Source organism: Galeopterus variegatus, unplaced genomic scaffold (genome assembly GCF_000696425.1).
Source record: "Galeopterus variegatus unplaced genomic scaffold, G_variegatus-3.0.2 Scaffold960, whole genome shotgun sequence".
Classification (NCBI taxonomy): Eukaryota; Metazoa; Chordata; class Mammalia; order Dermoptera; family Cynocephalidae; genus Galeopterus; species Galeopterus variegatus.
Window position 1 is genome coordinate 394,720 of NW_007727071.1, and position 17,384 is coordinate 412,103.

The 17,384-nt window shown below is 55.8% G+C and overlaps 1 protein-coding gene across 4 annotated transcripts in view; it reads right to left on the bottom strand.

The window, feature by feature from the left end:
* Positions 1-634: 634 nt before the first annotated feature.
* Positions 635-17,384, bottom strand: part of PPP6R2 (protein phosphatase 6, regulatory subunit 2) — a 49,561-nt gene continuing 32,811 nt past the window's right edge. For 2 of the 4 annotated variants that reach the window (XM_008573755.1, XM_008573754.1), the window contains exons 10-23: positions 11,916-12,125; positions 10,188-10,252; positions 9,088-9,203; positions 8,534-8,619; positions 7,947-8,027; positions 7,441-7,538; positions 7,166-7,223; positions 6,754-6,878; positions 6,390-6,553; positions 5,258-5,420; positions 5,070-5,158; positions 4,058-4,271; positions 1,593-1,811; positions 635-1,503 (exon numbers count right to left, since the gene is read on the bottom strand). In XM_008573755.1, coding sequence (XP_008571977.1) covers positions 1,455-1,503; positions 1,593-1,811; positions 4,058-4,271; positions 5,070-5,158; positions 5,258-5,420; positions 6,390-6,553; positions 6,754-6,878; positions 7,166-7,223; positions 7,441-7,538; positions 7,947-8,027; positions 8,534-8,619; positions 9,088-9,203; positions 10,188-10,252; positions 11,916-12,125 — 1,737 coding nt within the window. In that variant the 3' untranslated portion in view covers positions 635-1,454. Of the gene's footprint in view, positions 1,504-1,592; positions 1,812-3,312; positions 3,759-4,057; positions 4,272-5,069; positions 5,159-5,257; positions 5,421-6,389; positions 6,554-6,753; positions 6,879-7,165; positions 7,224-7,440; positions 7,539-7,946; positions 8,028-8,533; positions 8,620-9,087; positions 9,204-10,187; positions 10,253-11,915; positions 12,126-17,384 lie in introns of those variants that run through there. The other 2 variants (XM_008573756.1, XM_008573757.1) reach the window with 2 other exon arrangements.

The window sequence follows — 17,384 nt, forward strand, 5'->3', positions numbered from 1 at the left end:
GGGCCAGTGCCTATGGAGACCCATGGATAGGGAGGACCCGCCGGAGGCTGGCAGGGGCAGGCTTGGGAGCTGGTTGGGCTGTGGGGGCCAAATGAGGGTTCTCATCTGGCGGGAGGTTGCAGCCAAGAAAGGCCTTGGACCCCTCGCGCCCCAGTGGTGCCTGTGACCAACTCCTCCTGCCCTGATGGCTGGTGCTAGGACACTCGGAAAGATGTGGGGGGGCCTAGGAGGGCCATGAGACTGCCCCTCCCCACCCCCTGGCAACCCATGGGTTGGGATAAGGGGAGGAAGGACCTTGTCCTGCCAATTTAACGTTTCCTGGGTGGGGAGCAGGGCGGGGCGTTGGTTGGGTCCCCTCCCCCCGGGGAGGAAGGAGAACCTTCTGGCCTAGTCACTTCAGGAGGGACCGTCCTGGCTGGGCTGGTCTCCACCCGCCCCTCCCCGCGAGCCAGTGAGGATGAGGTGGGGCCTGGGGTTCCAGAAAGAGGGCAGAAGGGGGGAGACAGAAAAGGAAGGGGCAGGGTCCTCTGAGGACAGCACCCTTGGGCCCACCTGTAGTGACATGGTCTATTTCCCACCCACCCCACCCCCCGCCAGGTCAGGGCTCCTGGGTCTGCAGCTTAACGATGCACAGTTTGTCAGTAAGAATGTCATACTTTTATTGGGAGTTGGGAGTTTGGGGTGCCCTGTCAGATGATCAGAACGTTAAAAATGGCCTCGACGTAAAATAATCTTTCAGACCCTTTCAGGACAACACAGCCCTGTCTAGCACTGCTGGAGGCCAGTCTTTGAGCCCCACTGTGTCCCCCCACTGGCCTGTACTGCTGGGTATGGGGACAGCCCATCAGGCCTAGAGGCTCTCGTCTTTTGTCTTTTTAAGGCAGTCAAATTGTGCAGCCTGGTTCTATGCCAGCTCCCAGGGCCATAGGGCAGGTAGGGCACCTGGCTAAGTCAGCTTTTGACCCACATGCATTTGTGGGGGTCAGGTCTCCCCAGCCCAAGCCCTTGCCTCTGCCCTGAGCCAGGGGAGACCCTGCGCTGCAGCTGGATACAAAGTGCAAAATGCTTGCCTCTTCCTATATTTGTCTAAAAAAATTGGTAAAAACAGCCTCAGCTACCGCTCCCTCTTCTTGGCCCATTGGGTCCTGGTAACATCTGGGGGGTGTGGCCCCTGGCTCCTGCAGGCAGAGGTTGCATGTCTGAGACCTTATTGCTGTGCTCGAGGCCTGGGCGCCGAGGTCATCCTCTGTCCTCCAGCAGGGCCCGGGTGACCCATTTGGGCAGGAGAGATGCAGGCTGGGCTGTCCAACTGGTTCCAGCTGCCAGCTTTACCAATGCAGCATTTTATTTTTAAATTAAATTAAATTAAAGAAACAAACTGCATCACCAGGTAGTTCTCATGATTAAGGTTTGGCCTGGCCATGGTGGACCGTGGCAGGGCATCAGCAGCAGCATCACACGGGACCGTTTAAGGTGGCTCCTCCTAGCTGGGCATCTGTCTTCCTGCAGGAACAAGAGGTGCAGTTGGAGCCACTGATGCTTGTGGGGCCTCGTCTAGCCCCCACCCTGTACTCCTTGTCCAACCTGCTCACCTGTCCTTTGTCAGTGTCCCCAGGGTGGCTGTCATGGCTGGGGCTGCTGTGGTGACAACAATGATGGGCCCTGAAGGGACTGCCGTGGCCACTGCAGAAGAAAGTGCTGGGGTGGCCACCAGGGGGCCAGCCTTGCTCAGTGCTGTGATGGCAGCCACAGTCCCTTCTGCAGGCGCAGGGCAGGCGAGGTCTGGCAGCATGCCGACAGCACACTTGGCCCTGTGTGGCAGATGTGGCTCGTTATGGGGGCCCCTTCTCTGCAGTGCCGCCCACCTCACGTGCCCAAGGACCAGCAGGTGGAACAGTCCAGAAGGTAGCCTGGGAGCACTGCACTTGGCCCCCTCCTGCTCCTGCCTTCCGTGGGGTGGCCCAGGAGCTGTGCCCTGCCAGGCAGCTCTGCCACCCTGAGTTCCAAACACTGGACAAGTTGCCTGTCACCCTAACCTTAAATGTCCTAGGGAGCACTTGGATCCTGTTCATTGTAAAGTGCCTCGTTCTCCAAGGGCCTAGGATGCGCCCACTATGTGATTTCAACTCCAACCTTACACTGGGCACAGAGGCAGGGGAGCCACAGGGTGGGAGGGAGAAAGGGTGCTGCTGGGCATCGGGGAGGCCTGCTTTGGGGGTGGTCAGGCACCCCAAGGCCCAGCCTAGTCCCTAGCAGCAGACAGGCCCTCTGGCTGTGGGGAGGACACTGGGTGTCTGACCCAGGAAGGGCACTCAGGCGGTGGGGGTGGGTGCACGCTCACCCCAGGCCGCTGGGACAGCTGCATGTACAGCGAGGACTCTAAGCAACAAGTTTTATGCAGCCAGCCCTGTGGGAAATGGCAGTTTTCTGCAGACTGCTACCTGCTTTTTAGAGCACAGTTAAGCAGTTTTTTAGGTGGTGTTTAGGAAAAGGTCAAGGTTTTAAGAACTTAAGCAATTCTAAACTTTAAGAAGGAATTAAGCCCTCTCGGGAGTCTTGTGGTGCTCTGGCCCAGGCTTTCCTGTTGCCATTTCACTGCGTCAGCATCAGGGAGAATGTGGGCCCCTCCCATCAGTCACTACTCGGGCCTTGGCGTTTCCCCCGGGCCGTGCCCCTCCCTGCTGCCAAGCCCCCACGGGCGGGTGGTCTTCTGAGAGGCCGTGCTGTGTCGGGCCTCTGGAATGTGGGCCCAGGGGTTCAGTGCCTTGGCTGCGGCTGAGCCAGGGAACGAGCTGCATGCACAGACCACGAGGAGGGTAGAGTCAAAGCCGGACCCACCGCGTCAACGGGATGGACCCAGCCAGGTGTTAAATTTGCAGCCTGGCTGGGGGACACACCCGAAGCCCCAATACCACATGGTATTGCAACATCGGGACTGGGGGAGAGAGCAGGGCTGGGACCTAGGGCCTGATGCCCATGTACGCTGGTGGTCAGGCTGGGGGCAGCTCCCCACCCCCACCAGGCCCTTCCCCCTGGAGCCAGGAGCGGTGAGGGACAAGGGACTCGAGCTCACAGGTGCCGTTTCACTCAGAGAAGATGCAAAGTCCTCAACTGGACATATGGCCTTGTGTGACTGGCACTTCATCCCCTCCTGGTGGGGTCCTGCCCAAGGGACTTCCTCACTGTTCCTGAACCCACCAGGAGCTCTGGCCTTAGGACCTTTGCACAGCTCAGAACCTTGCTGGGCATACCCATCACCCCTTTAAGCCCCAGCCCCACTGTCTCCCTTAGGTCTACCCCAGCCAACTTACCCTCCTGTGGCTGTTTCCAGTTCCCTATGACAGTCCCCAGCCCCTGCCAGGAGGGAGATCTCCCCTCTCCACTCCCTCCCCAGGAATGGATCTCAGCCTCTGTATATGAAAGAGGCTCGGCTTCTGTCCATCTGTGCAGTCCTGAGATACCCCATCCTACTGTCCAAGCACGACTGGTGTCAGGCGTCTGAGGTGAGGTGAGAGTGTATCTGGGATTCAGCACAGGCAGCAAGGGGCAGCAGGCAAGATCTGGGCAAGCCCCACAGATGCACACGGCTGGACGGTGAGTTAAGGCGGTGCCCCCACATCAGGCAGCCCCAGATCCCTGCCAGGCCTGAACCATGATGATCATCATTCTCTCCAATCAGGCCTCTGTGGGGCAGCTGTGCCCCCAAGTCCCTGGGGGGCTGTCTGGGACCTTCAGGCCTTGTCTTCTCATCTTAACCACTTGCAACAGAGAAAATGAACACTGCGTCCAAGAAAGATGACCCCAGACCCTCCCTCCCAGCCTTCACTGAAATGAATGGTGTCACCCCCCATTAGCTCTGGCCTCTGCAGGGCTGTGGGGCCATCGGGGCAGCAGTATGGGATGCCCGGCCTGGCCTCAGGCTGCTCCCAGGGGAGCTGAGACCTGGGGACCAAACTCGACCTCTGTGGCTATGGGGCCAGAGAACTGCGGCCCTCCTTCTGGAAGCCACACTGTATGCACTCAGGGGGACCAGGCAGGCCTGCCATCCCTTGCACACCTGTCAGTGCCAGCTTCTTCTGTCCTGGCTGCGGCAGGCATCATGGACAGAAGGGTCTCCTGGCTGGGGCCCATGCTCACGGCTTCCATGGCAACAGCTGCCTTCCGCATCTCATCCTCGCTGTCAGAGCCCCTGGAGGAGCTGCTGTCAGAGGCCACCAGAGGAGCCTTCCTGGTAACATACACATTCCAAGCACACGGGGAGGCCAGGCTGACTGCAAAACAAGGAGGTCTGGGCTGTCCAGGGAGGGCAGGGGCTGCTGAACATGGCGCCACAGCCGCGGGGCCCCAGACCCATGGGGGCCAGTGTGCAGCACACAAGAAACAGAAACGTGCTCACATGCAGCCTGCCATGTCCCTGCACATGGGTGTCTGGTTGTGCACAGGGGCCACGTGAAGGGGCAGGAGGATTTCCCACTCCTGCTGCGTGTCCTCCATGTGGACCATCCCTGTGCGCTGTTCCCAGACAAAGCAGAGGCCCATGGAGGCCCTGCTCAGACTGTGTGGCCTGGCCACAAGCTCCTTCATGCCAAGGGACCCTGGCACCTGGGACAAAGAGTCAGGCACTGGCTGTCCCTTTGCTTGGAGCTCTCAGGCCTGGTCCTAGGGGCTTCTGAGCCTCTGACTGGGCAGGTGGGGGCCAGGGGATTTGATCAGGCCCCAGGTCAGCCTCCTGCTGACAGTCCATCCACCACTTCTCCATGCTGGGACCCCGGTGCTGATGCTGGGGACCCAGGGTACAGCCTGGTCAATGCAGCTGGGTCAGACCTGGCTCCAGGGGTAGCCTGGTGGCTGTGTTGCCCCTCCCATGCCCCCAGGGCTGGGAGTCTCCCCATCTGCACATGGCCGCCCCAGTCCCACAGGTGTATATGAACTCCAACGTCACCACTGAGACTCAGGCATGCCTGGGGCCTAAGCCACCTCCTGCCGCTGCCTCCAGGAGGGGGCTGGGAACTGGGCAAGGCCAGGCACCTGCAGGAGTACGCGGTGCAGCCTACATTGCTCCTACTCACAGGCTTTCTCTGAGCCCAGGCTCGGGCTGCCCTCAGCATGGCTGCGGTCTGTGTTCACAGGAGAGCTACACCTGGGCCCCGACTCGGAGCTGCAAACAAGGACGAGGACAGGAAGAGCCCTCAGGGGATGGTCACCTCCTGACCCTGACAGGCACTTTGTGGCATGGCCCCCTTTTGTGATGCGTTACCAGCAAAACGGCTGGAAGTCGGTGAACTTGGCCCAGCCTTTCTCCTCTGGAGCTGAGGCGCTGGCCGCCCACACGCTGGAACCCACATCCCTCGCCACTCCTGGGGCCACAGGCGTCGAGTTCACTGGCTCATCAAACACTGCCGTCCATGCAGCGCCTGCAGCTGAGAGATTGAGCGGCAAGTGTGGGCTGGCCTGGGGTGTCGCAAGCAAACAGGAGGCAGTGCCCCCACCCCGGGGGCACACAGAGCTCGTCAGGAGCACGGCTGTGCCCTGGAAGAGGCTGCAGCTGTGCTCTGACTGCCCAAGTGTCTTAGCAGGCAGAGCTCCAGCCAGTGCCCACCAGTCCCTCAGGACAGTTTCTGCAAGAGGGCAGTGTGGCTGCAAGGCCCCCAAACACTGAAAGCTAGGCAGGGCCTGTGGGTCCTGATAAACCACCAACACCCATGGGGTGTGCGCAGGAGTCACCATAGGCGTGCTGACGTGGCGTTCAGTCAGGCACCAGTGGGACGCCCAGGGGGCTCCAGCAGGGCCTACGGTGTGGAGGTGACAGGGCCACCCTCCACGCTCCATCTCATCTGTACTGACCCAGGACCGAGTCTGACCCAGGCAGGGTGGCTGGCCAGGCCCTGCAGCTCTTCCCGGCCTTGAGTGCAGCTGCCGCCTCCTGCTCAGGATGCTCCGGCTCCCCCAGGGCCTGCCCTTGGCCTCACAGACACTCCTCTCATCGGCCTCAGCTGAGGGCCTAGCACCTCCCAACAGAGAGCCCTGGCCCCTCACTCAGGTCCTGAGTGCCTCAGTGCCACTCCCGGGGCAGAGGTGAGAAGAGCAAAGCCTGGGGGTGGGCGGCCCTGCTCCTGCTGAGACCCAGGTAGCATGGGGTGCCTCTCCCCTGTCAGAGAGCGCCCACAAAAGAAGGGCACCAGGGCGGGAAGCCACCCTGTGCTGGGACCCACCGGCCAGGACAGCTGGGGAACAGCAGGGACAGCCCCCACCTCCAGGAACATCTGCGTGGAGGCACCTGCAGAAGGGACGTGGGCTCCAGACCACAGGCAGCCGGAGGTTCCTCGGCTCCAGTGAAGCCCCCATCCTGTCCCCAACACCCGAGTCCCCTGCCCGGCCCCCAGCGCTACCTTCTGAATCAGCCTCCATGGGGGGGCCTTCGTTCTGCACAGGGGCTGGGGGGGTGTCCAGCCCAGGTGCATCCCCGTCTGCTCCCGAGTCCACTTTCCTGTCCTGGACTCTGTGCTGCGGGCCACTCCATGAGCAGCAATCTGAGGTGTGGGGGGCTCCAAACCTGGGGAGATGCACAGTCAGATGCCTGGAGGGTGGCGATGGCCCAGGGCTGGGGGCGAGGAGGGAGCGTCCTGACTGAGGAGCTTCGCTTGGCTCCGGCCTCCTCAGGACAGTCCCCAGAGTGAAGGGGACAGTTGCCTGCCCTGCAAGGGCCACTGTGAGGCCGCAGAGGGCCGGGCACCGGCATGCATGCTCCCAGACCTGGCTCTGGCTGGCGCCCGGGCAGCACAACGCATCTCCTTGTCCTCCCAGATGTCCTCCTCCTCCTCATCATCAAAGGGTTGGATGCGGTCGCTGCAGCAGGCCTCGAACAGAGCGGCGCTGGGCTGTGGGACACAGAGCACTGAGGCTGCTCTCTGAGGGTCTGGGAGAGACGGGAGGACCTGGCCCCACACACAGAGTGATTCGGCTCACAGGATGTGGGATCCCCGCCTGGCTCGAGGGCAGGGAGGGCGGGCAAGGAAAGCAGCTCTGTTCCAAGCTCCCACGGAGGCCTCCCAGACCTGCCACGCACACCCGCTGGCTCAGGGCCCCCGACTCTCGGCAGATGACAAGGTACGTGCCCCACCACCGAAACGCCCATGTGGCCCAGCAGAAGCCCCTGCCCACTCACACTGTCCTCGTCAGCACTGATGTTGAAGTTAATCTCTGCAATCCTGTCAAATGGGGCACTGCAAGAGCCGGGGAGAGCATCCTCAGCACCTCCTCTGCCAGCACCTCCAACCATGTCAGTGCCTTCACGTGGCTAGGTGACACTTGCTATCCTTGGGGGACACTGGGCCACACTCCCAGCAAGACCACAGGGAGCTGCCCCTGGGGACCCGAGTGGGAGGGGGGACCCTGCCTCTCCGGCAGCCTGGGGGGCTCCCAGCATGTCAGGGGACTTACTTGATGTTGTCATCCTGATCTGCAAACTCCTCATCATTGAAGCCAAACTGATCCACAAAGTTGGCCGTCATCTGCTGGATCTGGTACTCGGAGAAAGCCTGAGAGGGACAGGCGCCTGTCAGGAGCAGCCTCAGGCCTGGAAACGGCTCTTCGGAAACCAGAATCTCTCTGGTTGTTCACGAGCTTCTCCGGCAACAGTGGGCCCTGTGCCCTGACTGCTCAGGGCCCGAGATTCTACTGAAACTCAGGCTGCAGTTTCCCATGGCCTCATCCAAACGATGCCTTTTACTTTAACTTTCAAGTTCATCCACTGCGTCCCCATCAGTCTCTTCAAGGTGAAGTGAGTGCCTTTGGGGGTCTTCCCCCAGACCCCCTCTCCCCCACACGTGCTTGGGGATGAGCCACCTCTCCCCTTCACTAGTGAGATGCCACCAGGGACACGTCTGTAACATGCTGAGGCGCCAGGAATGGCCCAGCAGTGTGCAGAGTGCCGGCCACACCCTCACCTGCTGCAGGGACAGCTCGCTAGGGAAAGCCCCCTCAATGTCCTCGTCCTCACTCGAGGAGTGAACGTGGTGAGTGCTCACCTAAAATAGGCCAGATGGGGCGGGAGCGTGAGCCTACCCAGTGCCCCAGACCCGCCCAGCCCGGCCCAGCATCCCAGACCCACCCAGCCCAGCCCTTGTCAGGGCTCTGGGCCTGGGAGGCTGGGCTGGAAGGAGGTGCCTGGTGAGGCTGAGAGCCCGTGATGGACCAGCCTCCCTGGAGCAGAGGGCGCATTGTGGGTCACAGGCATCGGGCTCTCCACCACAAGCCACAGCTCCTGATGTGGGACAGAAGGGGCCAATGCCAGCTCTGCACAGGGGTCCTCAGGGAGCCTGGCACAGGGCAGGTTGTGTTATGGACACCGGTCAGAGGCGGGCCACATGCTCATGGGGCACACGGCAGGTGCGCACAAGAGGAGCAGGCAAGGTGCGTGGCCCAGCCACAGTGCTGCCCTCCTGCCTCCCTCGGCCTGTGCCATGGGGCCAGTGTCGAGCATCTGTCGCCGTCCTGCACTGCGGCTGCACATGGAGCAGCCTGGCCTCCTCACCAGGTCCACGGTGTTCTTGCGGTTGGTTTCTGTCAGGGTCTCCTCCACGAAGCTCTCCCAGCGCCCACGGCAATCTGCAGGGAGCCCTGCAAAGGAAGCACTGTCTGTGAGCCCTCAGGGACCTGGCACAGACGGGCACAGCAGCCTGAGCAGGTGGTGGCACCTCCTGTCCCTACAGGGACTTCAGTGGCACCAGAGTTCTGAGTTTGTTGGTGGGTGTGCCCCCTGAGGAACTCCCAGAAATACAGAAACCACAGGCAGTCTGTGAGAAAGGGACCCAACCTCCTTCTCCATCTGCCAGTGCCAGAGCCACACACTGCTCGGCAGGGGCTGGGCCTCCTGCACCTTGTGCTTTGACTCCCAACAGGGTCTCCCCGGGTGTCTGCCCCACAGAACCGACATGCGGGACCCAGCACCCTGAGAACAGATGGGACATGGAAAGGTGTGAACACGAAGGCAGCGCATGGTCCATCCCAGCACCAGGAAAGGGCAACCTCGGGCAGCAGTGACTCGGACGTGGTGACCAGCAGGGGGTGAGGGGGATGGGGGCTCACCTCGAATGACCTCGCTGATGTGGGTCTGCACAGGGCCCCGCTCTAGGTTCTGCACCACGGCGTTGGCAATCCGCGTGAGGTGGCCCATGTTCCCACGCCTCATGCCACCCGCTGCCCTGAAAGTGACAGGCACCATCAGGGCAGCCACCTGGCCTCAGCCCATCCTGACCCATTGCTGGCAGAGCCGAGTGACACAGGCCAACCCCCAGCACAGCAGCCTGGCCCTGCTCAGTGTCTGAACTGTCAACCTCGCCTCCAGAATGCGTGTTTGGAAAGCACCCACCATGCGCAGTAGGTTCATTGCAATTTCACTACCAAGAGGAGCTGATGAGACAGACACTGCTCGTACCACCATTTTACAAACAAGAAAACACAGGCCATGGTGCTGGCCCAAGTCCCACCAGTGGTGGTAGTGGAGTGGGTGCTGAGCTCAGGACTGTCAGCCACGAGGCTTGCACTCAGCACAAGGCTCTGTGGGACGCGGGGCTGCGCGTGGTTCTCCACAGCATGTTCTACAAGCAGGTCTGGGGTTCCGAGCCCACCACTGCACTCAGACCCCTCCTGGCTCCCAACAGTCCCTCCCTGCACCGCCTGGGGCCCGACTGCTCTCGGCAGGACAGCGAATGCTGGGGGACGGCCCTAGGCCCAGGGCACAGGACAATAAGCAGGACATTCCTGACCCAGGGGACACCAGGTAAGCAGAAGACACAGAATACTAAAGTAAAACCACATCCCTGTGTACAGGGCTGACAGGGGTGTCAAGTTCTTGTGGAAGATCAAGAATAGACATGGGACCCACAGTGGGCAAAGCCTGGGCCAGACAGGCTGGGTGGACTCCTGGGGGAGGGGCTGTGCCCGGACACAGCCCAGGCCCGGCTGCCACTCACCTGCCCCTCGTCATCTCCTGTGTCCTTCCCAGGCAGCATTTACAGCTGTTTGCCCAGGCAGGGGGCCATACCACACACCCCAGACGACCCACACCAAGCTGGGAGGCCGGGGCATGGTGTCGCCCATGCCCTGGTGAAGTGCAGCTCCACATCCCCAACTGGCCAGGCCCAGATCCCCAGGGTACAACCTCACCGGGCCCATGCAGCTCTTACTGTGTGTGGTCATTGGCTTCCCAGGCCTCCAGGATCCTCTGTACCAGGCAGCACTTCTGGAACAGCTGTGGGGAGGGGGCAGGCGGCATGAATCAGAGTCTGCAGGGCCGTACGCACACCTCCACTCACCCTGGGCTGGGCAGGGCCACAGCAGCCACCTGTCTGCGTGGACCCTGTGGGCAGTGGGCCAGCACATCTGCACCAGGGCCCTGTGGGACGTGACTGGTACAGCCCTGGCCCCTGTGGTTCCCACACAACACTGGAGGCAGGCGCTACCCAGGGCTTCAAAGGCCCTGCTGTCAAGTACCCTGAAAATGAGGACCAGTGGGATAAAAGGACACTCTCCATTCCCTTCCAGCCTCCTGGAACACCCCTGCCCCTGCCCCTGCCCCTGGGCTTCCGCCTCTGGCCACTCTCCCACCTCCTCCCCCAGAAGGGCCCTCAGTGCTTTCTCGCCTCCAGGCCCTGACACAGGGCATCTCCTCTACCTGGGACACCCATGGCCTCTCTCTCTGGGTGAGGGTCCCTTACTGACCTGCACGGCCCCTGAATATCCCCCTTCCCCCATGTGGCTCTCATCACTGGAACCACCGGCCCTGGCTGTTTGCTCACTGGGCCTTCAGTTGTAGCTAGACTGGACCCTACCTGTGCAGGATTATCCCTGCCACACTGGCACACAGAAAGTGCCCCGGACACCTGTCAAGGGCAGGCAGGAAAGAGGCCTTCAAGACCACTCAAGCCCCACTGTCCATGAGGCCTCTGACCAGAGACCTGGGGACTCCTTCCCAAGTCTCTGCCCTCCTGTCAGCTGTGAAGTCTGGTCCAGCCCGTCCTCCCACCACCCCCGGCCCTCCCAGGAGAGCAGCCACAGGTGGGGTCTGAGCCCTGCTCGTGGTACCAAGTTGCTTCCTTCCTTCCTGCAAACACTGACTGAGGCCTGCCCTTTGCTAGGCACAGCACTAGATGTGGAGCAGAAAGAGAACCAGACACAGCCTGGGGAGGAGACAGTCTGAGCACACAACTGTGTGACTGTGGGGGTGGGGACAGCATGGGGGAGGACAACACCTGGTGGGGACAAGACCTGGGGGGGGACAAGACCTGGGGGAGACAAGATGGAGGGGGGACAGGACCTGTGGGAGATAGCACCTGGAGGGATAGCACCTGGGGGGACAGCACCTGGGGGGACAGCACCTGGGGAGACAGGACCTGGGGGGACAGCACCTGGGGGACAGCATCATGGGAGGAGGAGAGAAGAGTGTCATAGAGAGGGTTAATGCATCTAGTTTTTGAAAGGTTGGTCAAAAACCCTAGAATGTTTTCTCGTGAGACTCTGACGCCGTCTCTCTTCCCCTTGCATTTTCCTTTGTGGTCTGGTTACGACCATGGACTGACCTGTGGCACACAAGGCTCCCTCTCCCATGACAGGGCTGCTTGCAGCAGAGCAGCAGCAGGACTTGGGAGGCCGTGTGCCTCCTGGGGGGCAGGACTGACCTGACACTAACGCCGCCTTCCCTCTCGCTTCCCTGACACTAGCTCTGGGACCCCTGCAAACCCGACATTTCTTCATGACTGAGTGTCCCTGTGGGTAAAAGGAGAGCAGCCCCACCCACCGCACATGAGGGCTGGAGGAGACGACGCAGGAGGGCCTGGTGCACCAGCAATGACAGTGTGAGTGGGCTGAGGTGGGCTGAGGCTGCAGGGACCAGCGGGACCCTGGCCTACACTTACGTGAGTCACCATTGTGTTCTCAGGGAGGCTGGCGGGAGGCTGGGGGGCCTCCAGGTTCCTGTTCTCGTTCCCAGGCAGAGGCTCCGCCCTGCTCTGGGATCCACGGGCTTCTCCCGGCTCCTCGCGGGCAGTGTGGGAGAGAATAGCGGCTATGCACAGTTCCACTTGCAAGTGCAGAAAGTTGTTCCAGCTGTACTTAAAAAACAAGTCCTGGGTAAACAGAGAACAGAAGAAAGTTCTCAGATTGGTTTTCTCCTAATGGCTGAATCACAAAGGTGAACGGGAATCATTCCCAGGCACCGTCTCCAACTTCTCAAGCATCTAGTCTCCAGGTGGCCAGGTGGCTCTTCAAAGAGCTGCCCCGTCCTTCCAGCTCCTGCATGCTGCTTTCTTTCTGTCTCATTAATCTCTGCTCTTGCTTGAATGATGGCCTTCCCACTTTCTGTGGGTTTATGCTTTTGTCCCTAAGTTAGAAGCTCAACTCATTAATTTTTAGCTTTTCTTCTTTTCCAGTGTTAAGTCTTTAAAAGGCTATACGTTTCCCTGGAAAATTCACATTAATTACATTCTACACATTTTGCTAAGCAGCATTTTTATTATTCTTCAGTTCTAGGTATTTGAAAATTTCCGTTATGATTTTGTCTTTGACCTATGAGTTACTGGAAGTGGTTAAACTCTCAGACACATGGGGATTCCATCCAGGATGAGCAGAACAGGGAATCTTCCACCGTACAGATGGGAGACCAGGAGGTGCATATTCCATAATCCCTGAGGGGGTCAAAGCCTCAGCACAGGCTGAAGCCCAGAGGAAGTTCTGGCAGTCTTGGGGCTCCCTTGGGGACAGAGGTGGCTGAATGAGGATGGCTGTTGTCCCCTGTTTCCCACACAGCCTCTTCCAGACCAGGACAGGGAGGGAAAGGAAAAGCACAGAAACCTGCCCTCGATCCCTGACCCCTAAGCTGGCAGGGAGAGGAGCATGGGCACACCTCTCCTCACCCCTACCACCACCTTACACACTCCAGGGGCCTCAGCAGCCTGCGTCCAGACCCCCTCGGCCCACATGGAGAAGGACAGGGGTGTGCGGAGTGATGGGTGTAGACTCCACACGGGAAGATGAGTTTGGGTCCATCCTACACACCAGGGAATTGAAAGCTAAAGAATGGCAGAAAGCCTGTCTACTTGTACTTCTCCTGCACAGAAACACAATCCCAAATCTTGGCTTCACCTTCTCTGCCTGTGACTGAGCAACCTTGGAGGTGGCTTCACTGTGTTATCTCATCTGCAATAGGGAGTTAGACCCCATCTCTCAACAAAGAAAAGCCCAGATCAGAGGGCTTCACTGGTGAATTCTACAAAACATTTAAAGAAGAATTAACACTAACCCTTCTTAAACTCTTTCAAAAATTAAAGAGGAGAGAACTCTTCCTAATTCATTCTATGAGGCCAGCATTACCCTCATACCAAAGCCAGACAAGGACACTACAAGAAAAGAAAACTATAGACCAATATTCCTTATGTAATATCAATACAAAACACTAGCAAACCAAATTCAGCATCGTATTAAAAGATTTATACACCATGGCAAAGTGGGATTTATTCTTGGAATGCAAGGATGGTTCAACATATGGAAATCGATCAAGGTAATATATTAACAGAATGAAGAAAAAAAAAACAAAAAATGACCATCTCAATTCATGCAGAAAAATCATTTGACAAAATGCAACATACGTTCTTGATAAAAAACACTCAATAAACTAAGAATAGAAGGAAATTTTCTCAACATGAAAAAATATCTAGAAGTCCACAGCTAACCATACACTCAATGTTGAAAGACTGAAAACTTTTCCTCTAAGATAAGAAACAAGGCAAGGATGTCTGTTCTCACTTCTTCTACTTAACATAGTACTACTAGAAGTTCTACTCAGAGCAATTAGGAAAGGAAAAGAAAGAAAAGGGATCCAAATTAGAAGGAAGAAGTAAAATTATCTCTGTTCCCAAATTACTTGATATGTAGAAAATTCTAAAGATTCCACATAAGTTGTTAGAGCTAATAAACAAATACAGCAAAGTTGTAGGTACAAAATCAACACACAAAAATCAATCACATTTCCACACAGTAGCAATGAACTATTCAGGAAGGAAATTAAGAAAACAATTTCAGGGCCGGCCCATGGCTCACTCGGGAGAGTGCGGTGCTGATAACACCAAGGCCCCGGGTTCGGATCCCATATAGGGATGGCCGGTTCGCTCACTGGCTGAGCGTGGTGCTGACAACACCAAGTCAAGGGTTAAGATCCGCTTACTGGTCATCTTTTTTTTTTTTGTCTTTTTGTCTTTTTCCGTGTCCAGCAACGGATCGCAACCCTCAGTGTTGCCCCCGCACCGGACCGGGGACCGGCAACGGGATTGCAACCCTCGGTGTTGCTCCCGCGCCTCGCTCAGCCAGTGAGCGGGAACCGGTCTGTATGTGGGATCCGAACCCTCGGGCGGGAGCGCCGCCGCACCTCCCAAGCGGCGCACTTATCCAGTGCGCCACCGGGCCGGCCCACTGGTCATCTTTTTTTAAAAAAAAAAAAGAAAACAATTTCATGTATGATAGCATCCAAAAGAATAAAATACTTACAAATGAATTAAACCAAGGAGGTGAAAGACTTGTACACTGAAAACTACAAAGCACTGCTGAAAGAATTTAAAGAAGACCTGCTAGAAAGACACTCTTGCACATGGATTGGAAGATTTAATCTTGTTAAAAAGACAATACAACCCAAAGTGATCTACAAATTCAATGCAATCTCTATCAAAATATCAACAGCTTTTTTTTTTCTTTGTAGAAATAGAAAAACCCTACTAATTATCCTGATTTGAGCATCATATATTGCACACAAGTATTGATACTCAATGCAGCATCCCACAGATATCTACAATCAACTATGTTTCAATTAAAAAAAGAAAAAAGAAATAGAAAAAATACTCATTCTAAAATTCATATGGAATCTCAAGGGACCCAGAATAGCCAAAACAATCTTGGGGAGAAAAAAAAGAAGAATGAAGCTGGAAGACTAACACGTATATGATCAAATCATTTTCAACAAGGTGCCAAGATCACTCAACAGGGAAAGGACAGTCTCTTCAACAAATGGTGCTGGGAAAACTGGACATCCACATGCGAAAAATGAAGTTGGGCTCTTACCTAACACCATATACAAGAATTAACTCAAAATGGATGAAAGACCTAAACTTGAGAAATAAAACTGGGTTGGCTGGTTAGCTCAGTTGGCTAGAGTGCAGCCTGATCACACCAACGTCACAGGTTCAGATCCCCTTACTGGCCAGCTACCAAAAAAAAAAAAAAAAGGAGCTAAAACTATAAAACTCCTTGAACAAAACACAGAGGAAATGCTTTATAACATTGGATTTGGCAATGATTTCTTGGATATGACACCAAAAGCACATGCAACAAAAGAAAAAAACACAAGGTGGGTATCATCAAAATTAGAATTTTGAGTGTCAAAGAGAGTAAAAAGATAACCCATAGAAAAGGAGAATATATCTGCAAATCATGTATCTGATAAAAAAAGGATTAATATCCAGAATATGTAAACAACTCCTATAACTCATACAAAAAAACAATTCAGACATGGGCAGAGGAATTGGATAGACATTTCTCCAAAGACGACATACAAATGGTTAACGAGCACATGAAAAAATACTCAACATCTTTAATCTTTAGGGAAATGCAAATCAAAACCACTGTAAGATACCTCTTCACACCCATTAGAAAAATTATTTTATTTTATTTTTTTTTAAAAAGATGACCGGTAAGGGGATCTCACCCCTTGGCTTGGTGGTGTCAGCACCACGCTCAGCCAGTGAGCAAACCGGCCATCCCTATGTGGGATCCGAACCCGCGGCCTTGGTGTTATCAGCACCGCACTCTACCGAGTGAGCCACAGGCCGGCCCTTAGAAAAATTATTAAAAAAAAAAAAAAAGAAAAACAACAAGTGTTGGTGAGGATGTGGAGAGACGGGAGCCTGTTGTTGAGATCTAAAACAATAGAGCCACTGTCAGAAACAGTTCGGAGGTTCCTTAAAAAGTTAAGCAGAGAATTGCCACATGATCCCACAATCCCACTGTTAGGTATATATCCAAAAGAACTGAAAGCAGGGACTCAAACAGAGACTTGTGCACCCTCGTTCATGGCAGCAATATCCACAGCAGCCAAAAGGTGGAAGCCACCCAAGGGCCCTCTGATGGATGACTGGATAAACAAAACGTGGTCTATACGTACGATGACATCTTACTCAGCCTTAAAAGGGAAGAAAATCTTGACATATGCTACAACACTGGACGAACCTTGAAGAGATTATGCTAAGTAAAATAAGCCAGTCACAAAGAGATAAATACTCTGTGATTCCACTTACACAACGTACCTAGAAGAGTCAGATTCAGGGACACAGGTAGAGTGGTGGTTGCCAGGGGCTGGGGCAAGGGCAGTGGGGAGTCAGTGTTTAACTGGCACAGAGTCTCTGGGAAACGAGTAAGTTCTGAGAATAGGTTGTGTAATGGTCATACAACATTGTGAATATGCTTGCCACTGAATTTAAAAATGGTTCAAATGGTAAATTTTATGTTATGCTACTTTACCACAATAAAAATAAGAGGAAGAGTGTGGGACAGGGAACTCTTTTGAACAGAGAAAAGGTAAAGTAGATCTTTTTAAATTGCTGCTCCCTTGATCCAGACTGGGATTTCAATCTCAGATGTGCCTAATATCTTCTAAATGCTGGAAGAACTTCTGAGGCAGACAGTTCTTCAGTCCCAGTTCCGAGGCTGGCTCATCTGAGACTGAAATGCAGGGAGATCCCAGTTTCCCCTGAGCAGAGGCCCAAAGGCAAGGCAGAGGAGAGGGGCTGTGCCTGCCAACAGCACCCATTTAGGGCGAGGCCCTGTCCATTGGCACCCTCTTCTCACGGGAGCAGCCCTATGCTCTCTGCAGCGGGCCCTGCTGCCTGAGTTATTAGGCACATCTGTAATTGAAATCCCAGTCTGGATCAGCCGAGCAGCAATTTAAAAAGATCTACTTTACTTTTTCTCTCTTCAAAAGAATCCTCTGTCCCATACTCTTCCTCTTATTTTTTATTTTTATTTTTTATTTTTAAAAGATGACCGGTAAGGGGATCTTAACCCTTGACTTGGTGTTGTCAGCACCACGCTCACCCAGTGAGCAACCAGCCATCCCTATATGGGATCCGAACCCGTGGCCCTGATGCTATCAGCACCGCACTCTCCCGAGTGAGCCATGGGCTGGCCCCTCTTCTTCTTATTTTTATAAGAGGCAGTAGCACTGCTTGGCTGTCACTGCCCACCCATCCCTCTTCTCAGACACCCAGAGCATCCCACAGGTCACAGGCAGCATCAGCTGAGTGGAGCAGCATTTCCCACTGGCTTTGATAAGAACTAGCAGGGTG